The sequence below is a fragment of the Hemicordylus capensis genome, chromosome 2, assembly GCF_027244095.1.
Source record: "Hemicordylus capensis ecotype Gifberg chromosome 2, rHemCap1.1.pri, whole genome shotgun sequence".
Classification (NCBI taxonomy): Eukaryota; Metazoa; Chordata; class Lepidosauria; order Squamata; family Cordylidae; genus Hemicordylus; species Hemicordylus capensis.
In genome coordinates, this window is record NC_069658.1 from 421,578,943 (window position 1) to 421,592,037 (window position 13,095).

A 13,095-nucleotide genomic window follows, 5' to 3' on the forward strand; every position below is an offset into this window, starting at 1 on the left:
CCCTCTGCCATTGCATATCCAGAATGTGCTGCCTCAGTAACGCTCTCACATTGTTATGGCCCATTGAAATTAGGAATTCTGCAGTGAGTCCCTTTGTCATGCGTTTTCTAATTATAAATTTTGACCAATCCAAATTATATGATTGTTCATTACCAATGGGGCCAAGCCATAAGGAAGGAGAATTAATTTTAGCCAAAAATTGAAAATATAAAACCAGGCAAGAGTTTCAACACTCAGTAATCCTGCTTCTAGCCACACAACAGTATTGGGTGTGCATCTTGGAAATGCCAAAACTGATATAAGGAATTGAGATAGTACTACTTCCAAGGGAGCAAAAATCCTGATAAACACATCTGTGAGCCCTATAATAACTGAGGGAGCACTCTAGCCTGAAAGACCATAATAGCTGAAGGGGCATGATGGCCTGCTTTGGAGACATAGAGGCTATACACACTTGCATGCAAAACAGTTTTGCATGTGTGTGTGAACCACCAGGATCCTGGTAGCACCACGGCGACAAACCCGCCTATGAAGCCTCCCTTCTAAACGGGGTTAGAGCAAGCACTCTTCTACCCCCTTTTGAGCGATCGTGTGTCAGCTGCTGGCAGACCCAGGGATTCGGTGAGCCATGTGTGCTGCAGCTGGCAGACGAGGGGAGGAGGATCCCCATAATGCACTGTGCACTTGCGTGGTGCGTTATTTGAGCTCTGGGGGATGGGGGGACATAGGGTGGTACATTCTGGCACCCCAACCCTTGGAGCTACCAGCAGAAGCCTAGGAATGGCAGCCTGCTTATGTGTGGGGAGGTAAGCGTTTTTGGGCTTCCTCCCTGCCAACTGGGTAGCCCTTTCTCATTTCACGTGAGAATGGGCTCATAGGATCTAAACTAGCATTTGCCAACCTCTGGGTATTCTTCCATACATACTTCACATGGGCAGTCCTCCAACTACCTGTCACTTGAAAAAATAACACCCAGATATTTGTAACACATCTTCTGTTCAATATTCACTGTGTTAATTTTAAAAGCCTATGCTTGAAGGTTTTCATCTGATATCTAAAAGAGCATAGTGATGGTGCCAGGTAAGCCTTACTGGGGAGGCTCTTCCATAAATGGGGTGTCACCACTCGTAGCCACTCGCCTAACCTCATTTGGCAAAGGAACTCAGAGCAGGGCCTCCGAAGAAGATCTTAAGGTCTAGATCAAGACATATGGGGCAAATTAAGACAGGGATGTCATTCATTCATTCAATTTCCTGAGAGCATACTTGTTGGTATATCCTCCACAGGCATCCCAATATCCTTTTAGCACACGGGAGAGGCTGTTCATCCAAATGGCCCCGTTACAATACTTTTAACCCTGTTAAAATACTTGTTTAAAATATTTAGTCATAGTAGACAGCCTGCTGCATCACAAGGACAACTAGACAGCCAGTTTACACAACAGCTATTACAATCCTGGTGTAGCACCAGGAGAAAAGTAATGTTTGGAAGAGAATTTCTTTACCAGTTCAGACTGTTAACAATTCTGCTAACCAACAACCTGACCTATGTTGATTCAGTCCAACATAAGAACTCTGGGATGCAACTGCATCCTTCAAGGAAGTCACTATCCCTGGTTTTTGGGTTATGGGCCACAAACATTGGTATCTCATGTACTGAAGAACGGCACAGCTATGGTCCTGCACCACAATATGGTACATAGTGGAGGGAAAGCCATGCATCATTCCGGACTACAGTTCTCCTGAAAGTCGTGTGGATGACCTGGACAACCTAGTAATGATGTATAGTTGCAAATGGAGAACACACTATTCTGATCATTGGTGAGCAGTAACGTGGTTGGTGGTCGTTCCACTGCAAGCATCACTGTTTGGATTGACAGCAATCCAGATTGGAATCACAGTGCTATAAAGTTTAGAAGACAAATTTTCCTGAGTGCACTAGAAAGCCCTGATATTTACAGGGCACAGGGTGACATTTTAGTGCAGTTTTATTTCCCATACAAAAATATTCTCAGGCTAACATTCTAATGTTTCGTTTGGGGATTCAATCCCAATTTTTGTAGGAAAATGCTATTGGGAGGGAAATTCAGTTGCTATGCCACTCTACTACTAGCAGTAGTTCCAAAAGCTATTCTGTTCATGTCTTTCTTGCATCATGTCTAGTTTTCGCCCTGATATTCATCTACAGTCCACATAAGTAGGTAAATGCTGGGTATATTTTAGAGCATATTCTCATTTTGCCCAGGGCAATGGCAAACCCAAACAACTCTGGCCAGTGGCCCTTGTGAACTGAGTGTGTGTGCTAGTAGGTGACCCAGAATCCTTTGCAGTGCATTGGACTTCCTCAGCATTTCTGCAGGAGTTCCTTGGCAGACAAACTGATGTAGGAAAGGTTCTGTGAGGCTAAAATATTGGGGATCCACTGAGTTAAAGTATGTCTCCACTTGAAAGGCACTAACAATGCAATCTTTGCTTTAGACTTTTATGCTTAGAGCTATAAACCATCTTTATTCACAATAAAAGTCCCATCTGTTTTTGTGTACCCTTTCCAACTGCCGATTTACAGCTCTATTATTCAGAAGAGGAATGCTGAATTTCATCAATGAAATCTTAATATTTTTAAAGTTGAGAAAGAACACCCATTTTCTTCTTCTTTTCCTTAGCGTGAAACTTTGCATCCAGAGCACTGCTTGAACATATGAAGTTGCCCTGTACCAAGTCAGACCATTAATCCAGCATTATTATTTTTTTTTATTTTTTTTTATTTTATTTTATTTTATTTTATTTTATTTTATTTTTACATTTATATCCTTCTCTTCCTTCAAGGAGCCCAGAGTGGTATACTACATACTTGAGTTTCTCTTATAGCCTGGGCTTTTAGACAGAGGTGTTTCCTGACCCTACCTGGAAATACCAATACAGTGTACCTAAAAAAAACCACAACTCATGCAAAAAGATGATGAGGCTATTCTCATGAGCAGCCTGACCCAAGCGAGGGCAGCCCAGCTTGGGTTAGGCTGCTGGAGTGGAGCACTGGGTTAGTTCCCAATCCCGGCACTCCTGCCCCTGCCTAACCCTACTTTTTACCCCGGCCTTTAGCCAGGGTGCATGCAGCCTAAGCATACACCAAGCTGGGTGGCAAGAGTGCCTACTTGTTGCATGCAGCCCGCGCATACACTGAGTCAGGCAGCAAGAGTGCCTTCTGGTGTGATGCACTGAGGAATGCTGGAGGACTTCCTCCTTCATCTCCTTGCTCTGCCACTCCTCTAAGTCTCAACTTGGGGTCTCCCAGCTGCCCCTCTGCTGTATATTACTCACTGGAGACAATGGGAAGGAGCTGTTTTGTGGCCCAGAAATCACACACTCCAGTAGTGGGTGATGTAGAGCGGGGGGAGGGGAGATTCTTTTTATGGTCTGATAACCACAGCCACATCTTGGCCTCCAGGCCAGATGCACAGTGATGATGTCATCATGCACATCATGGTCAAAGAGCCCAAACCAGAGATTATTCCATATTATTTCCTGAACCTCGGCTGATACGCCAGCTGCGTCTGTTTCTTGAGATAAATGACCTTAGAACAGTAGTACATCTGCTGGTCACCTCCAGACTTGACTACTGCAATGCGCTCCATGTGGGGCTGCCTTTGTACATAGTCTGGAAACTACAGTTAATCCAGAATGCAGCAGCCAGGTTGGTCTCTGGGTCATCTCGGAGAGACCATATCATTCCTATCTTAAGAGATCTACACTGGCTGCCGATAAGTTTCCAGGCAGAGTACAAGGTTTTGGTTATAACCTATAAAGCCCTAAACAGCTTGGGCCCTGGGTATTTAAGAGAACGTCTTCTTTGCTATGAACCACACTGCCCATTGGGATCATCTGGTGAGGTTCGTCTGCTGTTGCCACCAGCTCTTCTTGTGGCTACTCGGGAACAGGCCTTCTCTATTGCTGCCCTGAGGCTTTGGAACATGCTTCCTGCTGAAATAAGAGCCTCCCCTTCTCTTACAACTTTAAAAAAGGCAGCCAAGATGCATTTGTTCACTCAGGCTTTTAATTAGATATTATTTTAATTGTGTTTTAATAGTTTTAAATGTTTTAAATTTTCATTGTTGAAATGTTTTAATCTTTTTATTGGTTGTTTTTATTGTTTTGTTGTAAACCGCCCAGAGAACTTGCATTTTGGGCAGTATAAAAATGTGTTAAATAAATAAATAAAATAAATGAAGTACAGGAACTGGCAATAAAAGAGGTCTGTAAGCAGAAACTTATTTGCCGTTGTAGATAGTTCTCATGGGGTTTGAGACCTTGTATTTGAATGGGTAGCTGTAATTACCCAGGTTATATCTTCCATTATGCCTTTTCCTGAGGCAGTGCTACTGCTGCTATCTGATACATTTGTTTGCTGATAACTGTTTTTTACCTTCTTTTCTCCTTCACCTGCAAATAAATGGGAAATCAAAAATAAATAAGCATAAATACCCTACCATGGGAGAGGGGATGAAAATAGTCTATATTTGGCTGCAATTAATTACAGTTCAAGCTTGGCGGTATGCAGAATAATTTTAGTGCAGGAACATGATGGAGGCTGATCTGCAGCTGTTGCTACGACATGTAATAGCTGTGTGCTTACAACAGAGCAGTAACACTTATTCAGCCTGGAGCTGCAAGAGGCATAGGAATTGGAAAGTTTCCAGAAACAGATGGCGTGGAAATATGGTAGAGGGCTAAGGCCCCAATCCAGCACTTATGTGGGCTCAGCAGTCGAGGCAACGCATGTATAATCCAAATTGGATACTCTGAATAGTAGCCATTGCTTGATCAGTGAAGGAAGGAGAGCATGAAAAGACTAAATGCTCACCCAATTCCTAATCAAAATAGTTGCTTGACACTTCAGAATTTCTCACCAGGGCTATGAACATGTATCTCAGCTCTAGGAATCACATGCAGTTCCCTGTCTGGCTACAGAGATGCATGTGGAACCCTCCTTCTGTGTGTGCATGTCCCCTAGCTGAATTCATTTCTACGAGTGTTATAGCACCTGTTACTACTATGAATATTTACATACTGCTTTTCAACCAAAGTCCTCAAAGTGGTTTACATGGAATAATCTCTATATATATTTCTCCTGGGTGTGCCCAGGAAAAATGTGTCCCGGCAGCCCAGCTGATTGGCTGGGCTGCGGGGGCACCTGATTGGTCCTGGCGCACCCAGGAGAATTGACTGGCTGGGCGGCCGCGGAGGCAAGGCGGCGGGCCTGGCTGCGGCGCAGGTGGCGGCAGCGGGCCAGGCTGCTGCAGCCAGCTAGAGGCACAGATTCTCTGTGCCTGGACCCACTAGTGAATAAATAAATTAAATAAGATTGTTGCCTGTCCCAAAGTGCTCACGGTCTAAAAGGAAGTAATAAAATAGACACCAGCAAAAACCAGTTTTCTGTTGTCATTTATTTTAACTAATGTTTTAACTTTTTCTGTTTGTTTGCTTTGTTGTAAACTGCCCAGAGATGTGAGTTTTGGGCGGTATAAAAATATGTCAAATAAATAAATAAACCACTGAGAGGGATGCTGTGCTGGGGTTCAATGGTTGCTCATCCCCTGCTAAATTCAACAGTACTCTCCCCCTGCTAAATTAAGAGAATCACCACTTTAAAAGGTGCCTCTTCACAGGGGCTCACTGTATACTGGATCAGGGGTTCCCAACCTGTGGCGCTCCAGATCTTGCTTAACTTCAATTCCCATCATCCTCAGCTACAGCTTATTGTGGCTGGGGACGATGGAAATTGTAGTTCAACAACATTGGAGTCCCAAAAGTTGGGAACCCCTGCCCCATGATTAAAGAAACTAACCTCAATGTGGTAAATGAGACACAAGTGAATAAGAGGGGGAATGATACATCTAGGACTGTGCAGACATTTTAAAATATGTCTAAATAGAGCTGGAGAAACTGTGTCGCCTTCTTGGAGCTCTGTTTGCTCCTCTCTCACCCATCTTGTCCCGCCCCAGTATTAATGAGAGCCACACTGCCTGCAAGCTGACCATTCATCAGGTAGAGCTGCAGCAGGCTGGTAAAGCATTGACCAACCTGCACAGTTGTACCTGACAAATGGTCAGCCTGCAGACAGTGTGGCTCTCATGAATGCTGGGATGGGAAGGGATGGGGAGAGAGGAGCAAACAGAGCTCCGAGAAGGACACTGCCCCGGCTTGTTAGGATGAGCCGCTCTGGGTGAATCTGGCCTAGCTATACATGTGTTTCTGGAGAGAAGAAAGCAAGGGAATGATCGAATGTTTCATAGTGCTCAGTCTACCAAGCTGGAAGTTTTGTGTGAATTGGCTCAAAATCAGCCCAGGTTTGCAGTATGGGCAGGGAGAAAAGGGTTGTTATAACATCTGCTTAGGGCTCATTAATGGACTTGATTATTTTCATATATTTAAGCTTTAAAACGCAGCCCAGCCATAATATATGAGCCAATCAGGTTGTATTTGTGCAGCAATTATTCTTGGCTTATATAATTACTGGTGCCGGAGATAAAATCTCAAGCTAGTTTATTGAGCTGGGAATTGAAACCACAGAGAAAAAAAGAGCTCGATGTACATCATTAAAGCAGTCCATTCATTATTTCCACCTACTCAGCTTGAAGAAAATCATGATGCTAATGCCTCTAGATAACCACACGACCTTCTCGGCTTTTACATAAAAGCTGAATGTAATGCCATAAAGACCTGGAGAAGCGTAAATCTTAGACACCAAAAGACGTGATAGGATGGTATTCAAAGATGTAACTGGTCACAGACAAAGAACACTCCTAATTCTGAAGAATGAAAAGTTAGTTGCAGTGACGATCATGGATTAAGGTTTCTTTTCAACAGCCTAATATTTCATTAGATGAGTTTACTGCTGCTAACACCCACCAGTAATCACAACAATTACTAGTTTTCTTTACATCGTATGTTGTAAAATGTACCCAGATGCCCAGTAGCCGTTCCATAAAACAACATCCCCATTTCTGTCTTGCAATTCCCCGGCAATTCCATTGTTGATCCGCTCTCATATTTTAGGATTTTACTTAAATACTTAATCTGCATTTTTCATCCTGGAATATTGCTTCCTATGCTATTATCAGTAGAAATGTGGTGAACAGCCCTCATTCAAAAGGAGAAGAAATGTCATAATGATACCATATAACAAAAGAATGTGCTGCTGGTCTCATCTGACCACCAGTGAGATTTTTAAGTGAGAAAGAGAGGTTTGTTTACCCATTATGAAACTCCTGCTTAAACATTTCTCTTAAAAGGAAAAATAAATACATATTCTACCAGCTAATGTCCTGTAGCTCTTTATTAATGTATTTTATCCTATAATTTGTATCACACCATATAGCCTACCTGGAGGCTCTTACGGCAACTGTAATACTATATTTTAAAAAGCTGGACAAGATAGTTGATTAAAACAAATCCTTAATACATTTGTACACATAAGCAGGATATTCCTTGTTGTGAGATCAGGGGATATTTCTGATGTAGTAGCTTGACTGCACATTATGGCTTTTGTAAAGAATTCCCGTATGCGAATGTATATGGAAACCCAAACGGGGCTTAGATCCCTACAGCTATGTAAGTACATCCAAGATCTTCTGTACACCCACTGGAATTCCTGGCCTCCCCTTCTCGCATCTACACCCCCCACCTACCTTGTATGGTAGCAATCCCCCCTTTAGCATTGTGAGGCAGGGGAGTAGGCACTGCCATCTGAGAAATACAGTTATAAATCCTCTGTTGGGATGCAGAACTGATCAAGTAGTTCTTTCAGTGTTATCAAAGAGCTGGTTCTTAGTGTTGATGATAACTGGTTTGAAGAAAGTTTTAGCAGAGTAACTGGCACCTAGTAAACCATACCGAAAGATTCAAATGACTGAGAAAGTTGAGCGAAAAGAATTGCACAAGAATATAGTTATATTCTTCTAGTAATGTGTGCCCAGAAGTAGATTGACTGATACTCTTCAAGTATTTTTAATTTCTTAGAGGAAAAGTAAAGCTGAAAGATTAACTATAGCTTTGATTCATTCTTATGTTAACCTATGCAAGTCAGCCTCTGTTATGCATGGTGAACCAATTTATTTAGTTAATGGCACTCATCGTTTAATTGGCTCACAAAGCCCACTCCAGTCTGTTATTGATAAGTGTTTGTTTGTGCTAAATCCAAATTGGATACATGCTGTTCAGGCCTCTCTAAGAAATCATTAATTCCTTAGATTGCAATAATGACAAAATACAACAAAATGGATTGTAGTAAAAGTTTGTAAATAGAAAATCTTCTGCTGTTGAACTTTCTACTTGCCATTCTGCTCAATGTGGAAAAGATGGAAAGAACTTAAGTACTTTTCTTGTGAGAGTTTAAGTAGATAGTTGTCCGCAACTAACTTGCTGATGGCAAACACCATACCACAAGATTTTTAGCAGCCTACAAAATGTTGCCTAAGTCTTGTAAAAGCATTGAGAGCTGGTGTAATGTTGTGGCTAAGAGTCTGAGCTGGAAAACAGGATTTCTGCAATTAGATTCTCATCTCTGCCTTGAACTCACTAGCTGGCCTTAGGCAGGCCACTCCCTCCGGGCCTCGACTGTGATATGGAAATAATAATAATACAGTACTGACTTTACAGGATTATTGGAAGAATTGTGTCAAGATAATACAGCTGAAGTGTTTTACACTCTCAAAAAGTGCTGCACAAATAAGTATTACCATGCCACACAGTAAACATCTAATATTAATCAGGAGGCAGTAAAATAAATCAGCTTGTATCCAAACCCTATGAATGTAAGAAGTAAAAACATCAATTTTCCTTTACAAAAGAAAAAAGAATGACCATCCTAAGCTAAGAAATGTGCCGAAATTCACAACTTAAGTTAGTGGTGTCTATTAAAAGAAAAAGAAAAAAAAGATTGCTGAGAAGTATATGCATGAGCACATATAAAAATGTCTTAGATTGTTAAAAGAGCCTCACACTGGCAGTGACTCTATTTCTAAGAAATAGCCTGTAAGTCCTTGACAAATTTTGTTTGATTTTAGGTGCTAGCCCAAGAATTTAGGAGCCAGACTGCCCCACTCCCATCTTCCTGGCTGCCCCCTCTTCTTCCTGATAGCATCTGTCTGGCTCAGGCAGGTGATGGATTGGTGCAATCAGGAGGAGGAAGGAAGAAGCAAGGTGAGGGTGGGTTGTTCCCTCTCCTTCCTGGTAGCACCATCCGGCTCAGGCAGGGGATGGATCAACGTGACCAGGAGGAACAACCCACCTCTGCCTTGTCTGCTTGCTCACTCCTCCTCCTATTTGCATCCATTCATTTTTTCACTCAGGTGCCACACTTAAAATTGCCAGGCACCATGGCAACTTGGAAACCAGCCCTGCAAAGTACAGTTATTTTATTTATTTTATTTATTTGTTTATCATATTTTTATACCACTGGATATGTACATCTCTGGGCGGTGTACAAAATTTAAAAAACACAGATTAAAATACACAAGACACAATACAAAGTATAAAACAGTTATTAAAACAAATTATTAAAATTATTAAAATTAATTCTAATTAAAAGAACAGGAGAATCTTGAAGGTCTTCTTGAAAACAAACAAACAAACAAACAAACAAACAGAGAAGGAGATGCTCTTATTTCAGCAGGGAGCATATTCCAAAGCCCTCAGGCTGCGGGCAGCCACAGAGAAAGCCTGGTCCTGAGTCACCACCAAACGAGTCGGTGTCAACCGTAACCCGACCTCTCCAGAAGATCGTAACATGCGGTAGGGTTCATGACAAAGAAGGCACTCTCTTAAATAGCCCCACCTTTTCCTGGAGCTCAGTCTGGTTCTTATCTAAAGCAGGTGTATGAGCGGAACTCCCTCCTCCTTCTGAGTAGGCCCTTTGGGAGGAAGGGCCAAAGTAAGTGAGTTAGCACTTCGCCGTTGGTGCTGGAATTCAGCCCTTCCATGGTGGTGTTTCTGCTCCTGGGGTAGGGATGTGCGGACCAGTCCAGGGGTCCGGGGGTTCGAGATCAAACTGAATCCCATCCCGGAACCGAACCTCCGGACAAGTCTGCGGAACGATCGATTTGTTTTTTAAAAAAAATAAAATATCTGTAGCCCCTTTGGGGGGCTTCATGTAGGCTGCGGGGGTGTATGTGTCCACGAAGGTTCCCTCTCCCCCCACCGGCCTCTGAAATCACCACTGCGGCTGGGTAAAGCAACTCTTTTTGGCCCATTCAGTCCTTCATAACTGCGCTGTGGCCATTTTGGCCACCATCTCGCATGTGTAAATGGCGTCTAACCCACGGCCTCACAGAGGTCATTTGTGCATATGTGGTGGCCATTTTGATGCTGCGCATGCGCAAATGACCTCTGTGAGGCCGTGGGCTATTCCAGGCTTCACAGAGGCCATTTACACAAGCATGGTGGTGGCCAAAATGGCTGCCACATGCAGTTACAGAGGCCTGAACGGACTGAAAGGAGTTGCTTTACCCGGCTGCAGCGATTTCAGAGGCCGGCGGGGGGGGGGAGGAACCTTCATGGACACACACACACACACACACACGTCCTACAGGAAGCCCCCCAAAGGGGCTAGAGGTATTTTTACTTTGTTTTTAAAAAACTTTTTAAAAGAAAATTTCATGAACCCCCCCCCGACTGGACTGGACCGGACTGGGGGGTGGGGTTCGATGGGTGCCGGACTGAACTTGGACAGTCTGGTTCAAGACCAATCCGGACTCGAACTGAACCAGGCCAGATATCCTGGGGTCCAAGGCTGATGGAAGGAGGTTCTAGGGACAGAATAGGAGTCCCATGCGGGGTGGCGCTGGGAGTCTAGGGCTCCAGGACTCCTCCAAAGAGGTGACCAAGAAGGTACAATAAACCCTGACTGCTCAGGGTATGTTGGAACTAGGGTGCTTTCATCTGGGCTGAAGGTCTTGTCTGCAGTGTGCTCCTTCTCCCTGTCTGAGTGGATGTCTTCTGGGTGGATCCAGGTGGATCCTGAGACTACTCTGGGAGGAGGGCTATAGTCTTGGAGGCCTGTAGGCTCCCAGTGATGCAGTGGGTGCCAATCTGCAGCTTGTTTATTTGTTTAAATTTATTAATTAATTACATTTGTAACCCACCTTCCTTGGAAACAGATTTTGTCTTTCTTTCCAATGTCCAGGAAGAAATAGAGAGGAAACAGCCCGCTCATTATTAGTGTAAGTTTTGAGTGAAGCAGGGCTTATAATATAAGTATTCTGTTTCAGTCTCAGCATTCTTGAAAGATCTTACTTTCCCTCTTCACTTCTTACTCTTTGTTGTATTAACAATGATTAGATAGAAATCTACTATTTGGAAAAACTGTACAAAATATCAAATTGCATGTTCTTTAATCTTGCTATCAAATGCATTTCTCCAGTGTTTGAAGAGAGACTGAAATAGCAAAGGCCTTTCAAATGTGGCTGTTTCACTCATCCCTTTGATGTTACACATCCCGTTTTCAACTGTTGGTGCTAATGAGTTTTTCATTAGCATTACACAATACCAGAGGAACTACCTCTATCATCTGCATGTTGAAATATTTATTTATTTATTAATCAAATTTGTACACTGCCCCAAACTGTCATCTCTGGGTGGTTAAAAATAGCATAAAAGCAGTTAAAAACATATACAAAAACAAACAATTTAACAATTTAAAAATAAACCAGAGATTAAAACCCAAAAATTTTAGGAAGCTGAGAAAGCTTGGGTGAAAAGATGGGTTTTCAGGTGTTTCTTTGAAAATTGCCAGAGATGGGGAGGATCATATCTCAACAGGGAGCACATTCCACAATCACTGGGCAGCAACCGAGAAGGCCCGTCTCTGTGTAGCTACCAAATGAGTTGGCGGTAACTAGAGACGGACCTCCTCAGATGACCTCAATGGGTGGTGGGGCTCGTAGTGAAGAAGACGCTCTCTTAGATACCCAGGGCCTAAGCCATTTAGGGCTTTATAAGTTATAACTAGCACTTTGTATTTTGTCCAGAAACCTATTGGCAGCCAGTGTAGCTCCATCAGTAAAGGAGTAACATGGTCTCTCCGAGATGACCCAGAGACTAACCTGGCTGCTGCATTCTGAACCAACTGAAGTTTCCGGACTGCATACAAAGGCAACCCCACGTAGAGCACATTACATAAGTCAAGTCTGGAGGTTACCAACAGAAGTACCACTATTTTGAGGTCATTGATCTTGAGAAACGGGCGCAGCTGGCATATCAGCCAGAGCTGATAAAAAGCACCCCTGGCTACCGCCTCAACCTGAGAAACCAGGGAGAGGTGTGAATCCAGAAGTACTCCCAGACTGCGAACATGTTCCTTTTGGGGAAGTGTGACCCCATCTAGAACGGGTAGATCAAAATCGCCTCTAGAGTTCTGACTCCACACAATAAGTCCCTCCGTCTTATCTGGATTCAGCTTCAGTTTATTCTCCCTCATCCAGCCCATTACTGCTTCCAGGCAGGCATTTAGGGAGGATATGCAAGCTCCTGAAGAAGTTGACATGGAAAAGTAGATCTGGGTGTCATCAGCATACTGGTAACACCCAGCTCCAAATCCCCTGATGATCTCTCCCAGCGGTTTCATGTAGATGTAAAAGAGCATTGGAGAAAGTATGGAGCCTTGGAGGACACCATACTTAAGCTCAGATTTTGAAGAGCAACAGTCTCCAGTCGACACCATCTGGAATCTGTCTGAGAGGTAGGAGCGGAACCATTGTAAAACAGTGCCTCCCACCCCCAACACTCTCAGACGTTCCAGAAGGATACTGTGGTCGATAGCATTGAAAGCTGCTGAGAGATCCAAAAGGACCAACAGAGTCACACTTCCTCTGTCAGTTCCCAATTGGAGATCATCCATAAGGCTGACCAAGGCAGTCTTCATCCCATAGCCTGCCCGAAAGCCAGTTTGAAATGGGTGTAGATAATCAGTTTCCTCCAAGACTGCCTGGAGCTGAGAGGCCACCAGCCTCTCAATTGCCTTGTCCAGCCATGGGAGGTTGGAAACAGGCCTATAATTGCTCAACTCTGTGTGATCTAATGCAGGCTTTTTTTGAAAAGGTCT

General features: G+C 43.4%; 1 protein-coding gene across 9 annotated transcripts in view; it reads left to right on the forward strand.

The window, feature by feature from the left end:
- CA10 (carbonic anhydrase 10) overlaps positions 1-13,095 on the forward strand; it is a 509,308-nt gene that overhangs the window by 198,437 nt on the left and 297,776 nt on the right. The window contains exon 1 of one of the 9 annotated variants that reach the window (XM_053298320.1): positions 9,750-9,788. The exons of 6 other annotated variants lie outside the window; for them this stretch is intronic. In XM_053298320.1, the coding sequence (XP_053154295.1) occupies positions 9,784-9,788 (5 nt within the window). In that variant the 5' untranslated portion in view covers positions 9,750-9,783. Of the gene's footprint in view, positions 1-9,749; positions 9,789-10,794; positions 10,884-13,095 lie in introns of those variants that run through there. 2 more of the 9 variants (XM_053298321.1, XM_053298317.1) reach the window with 2 other exon arrangements.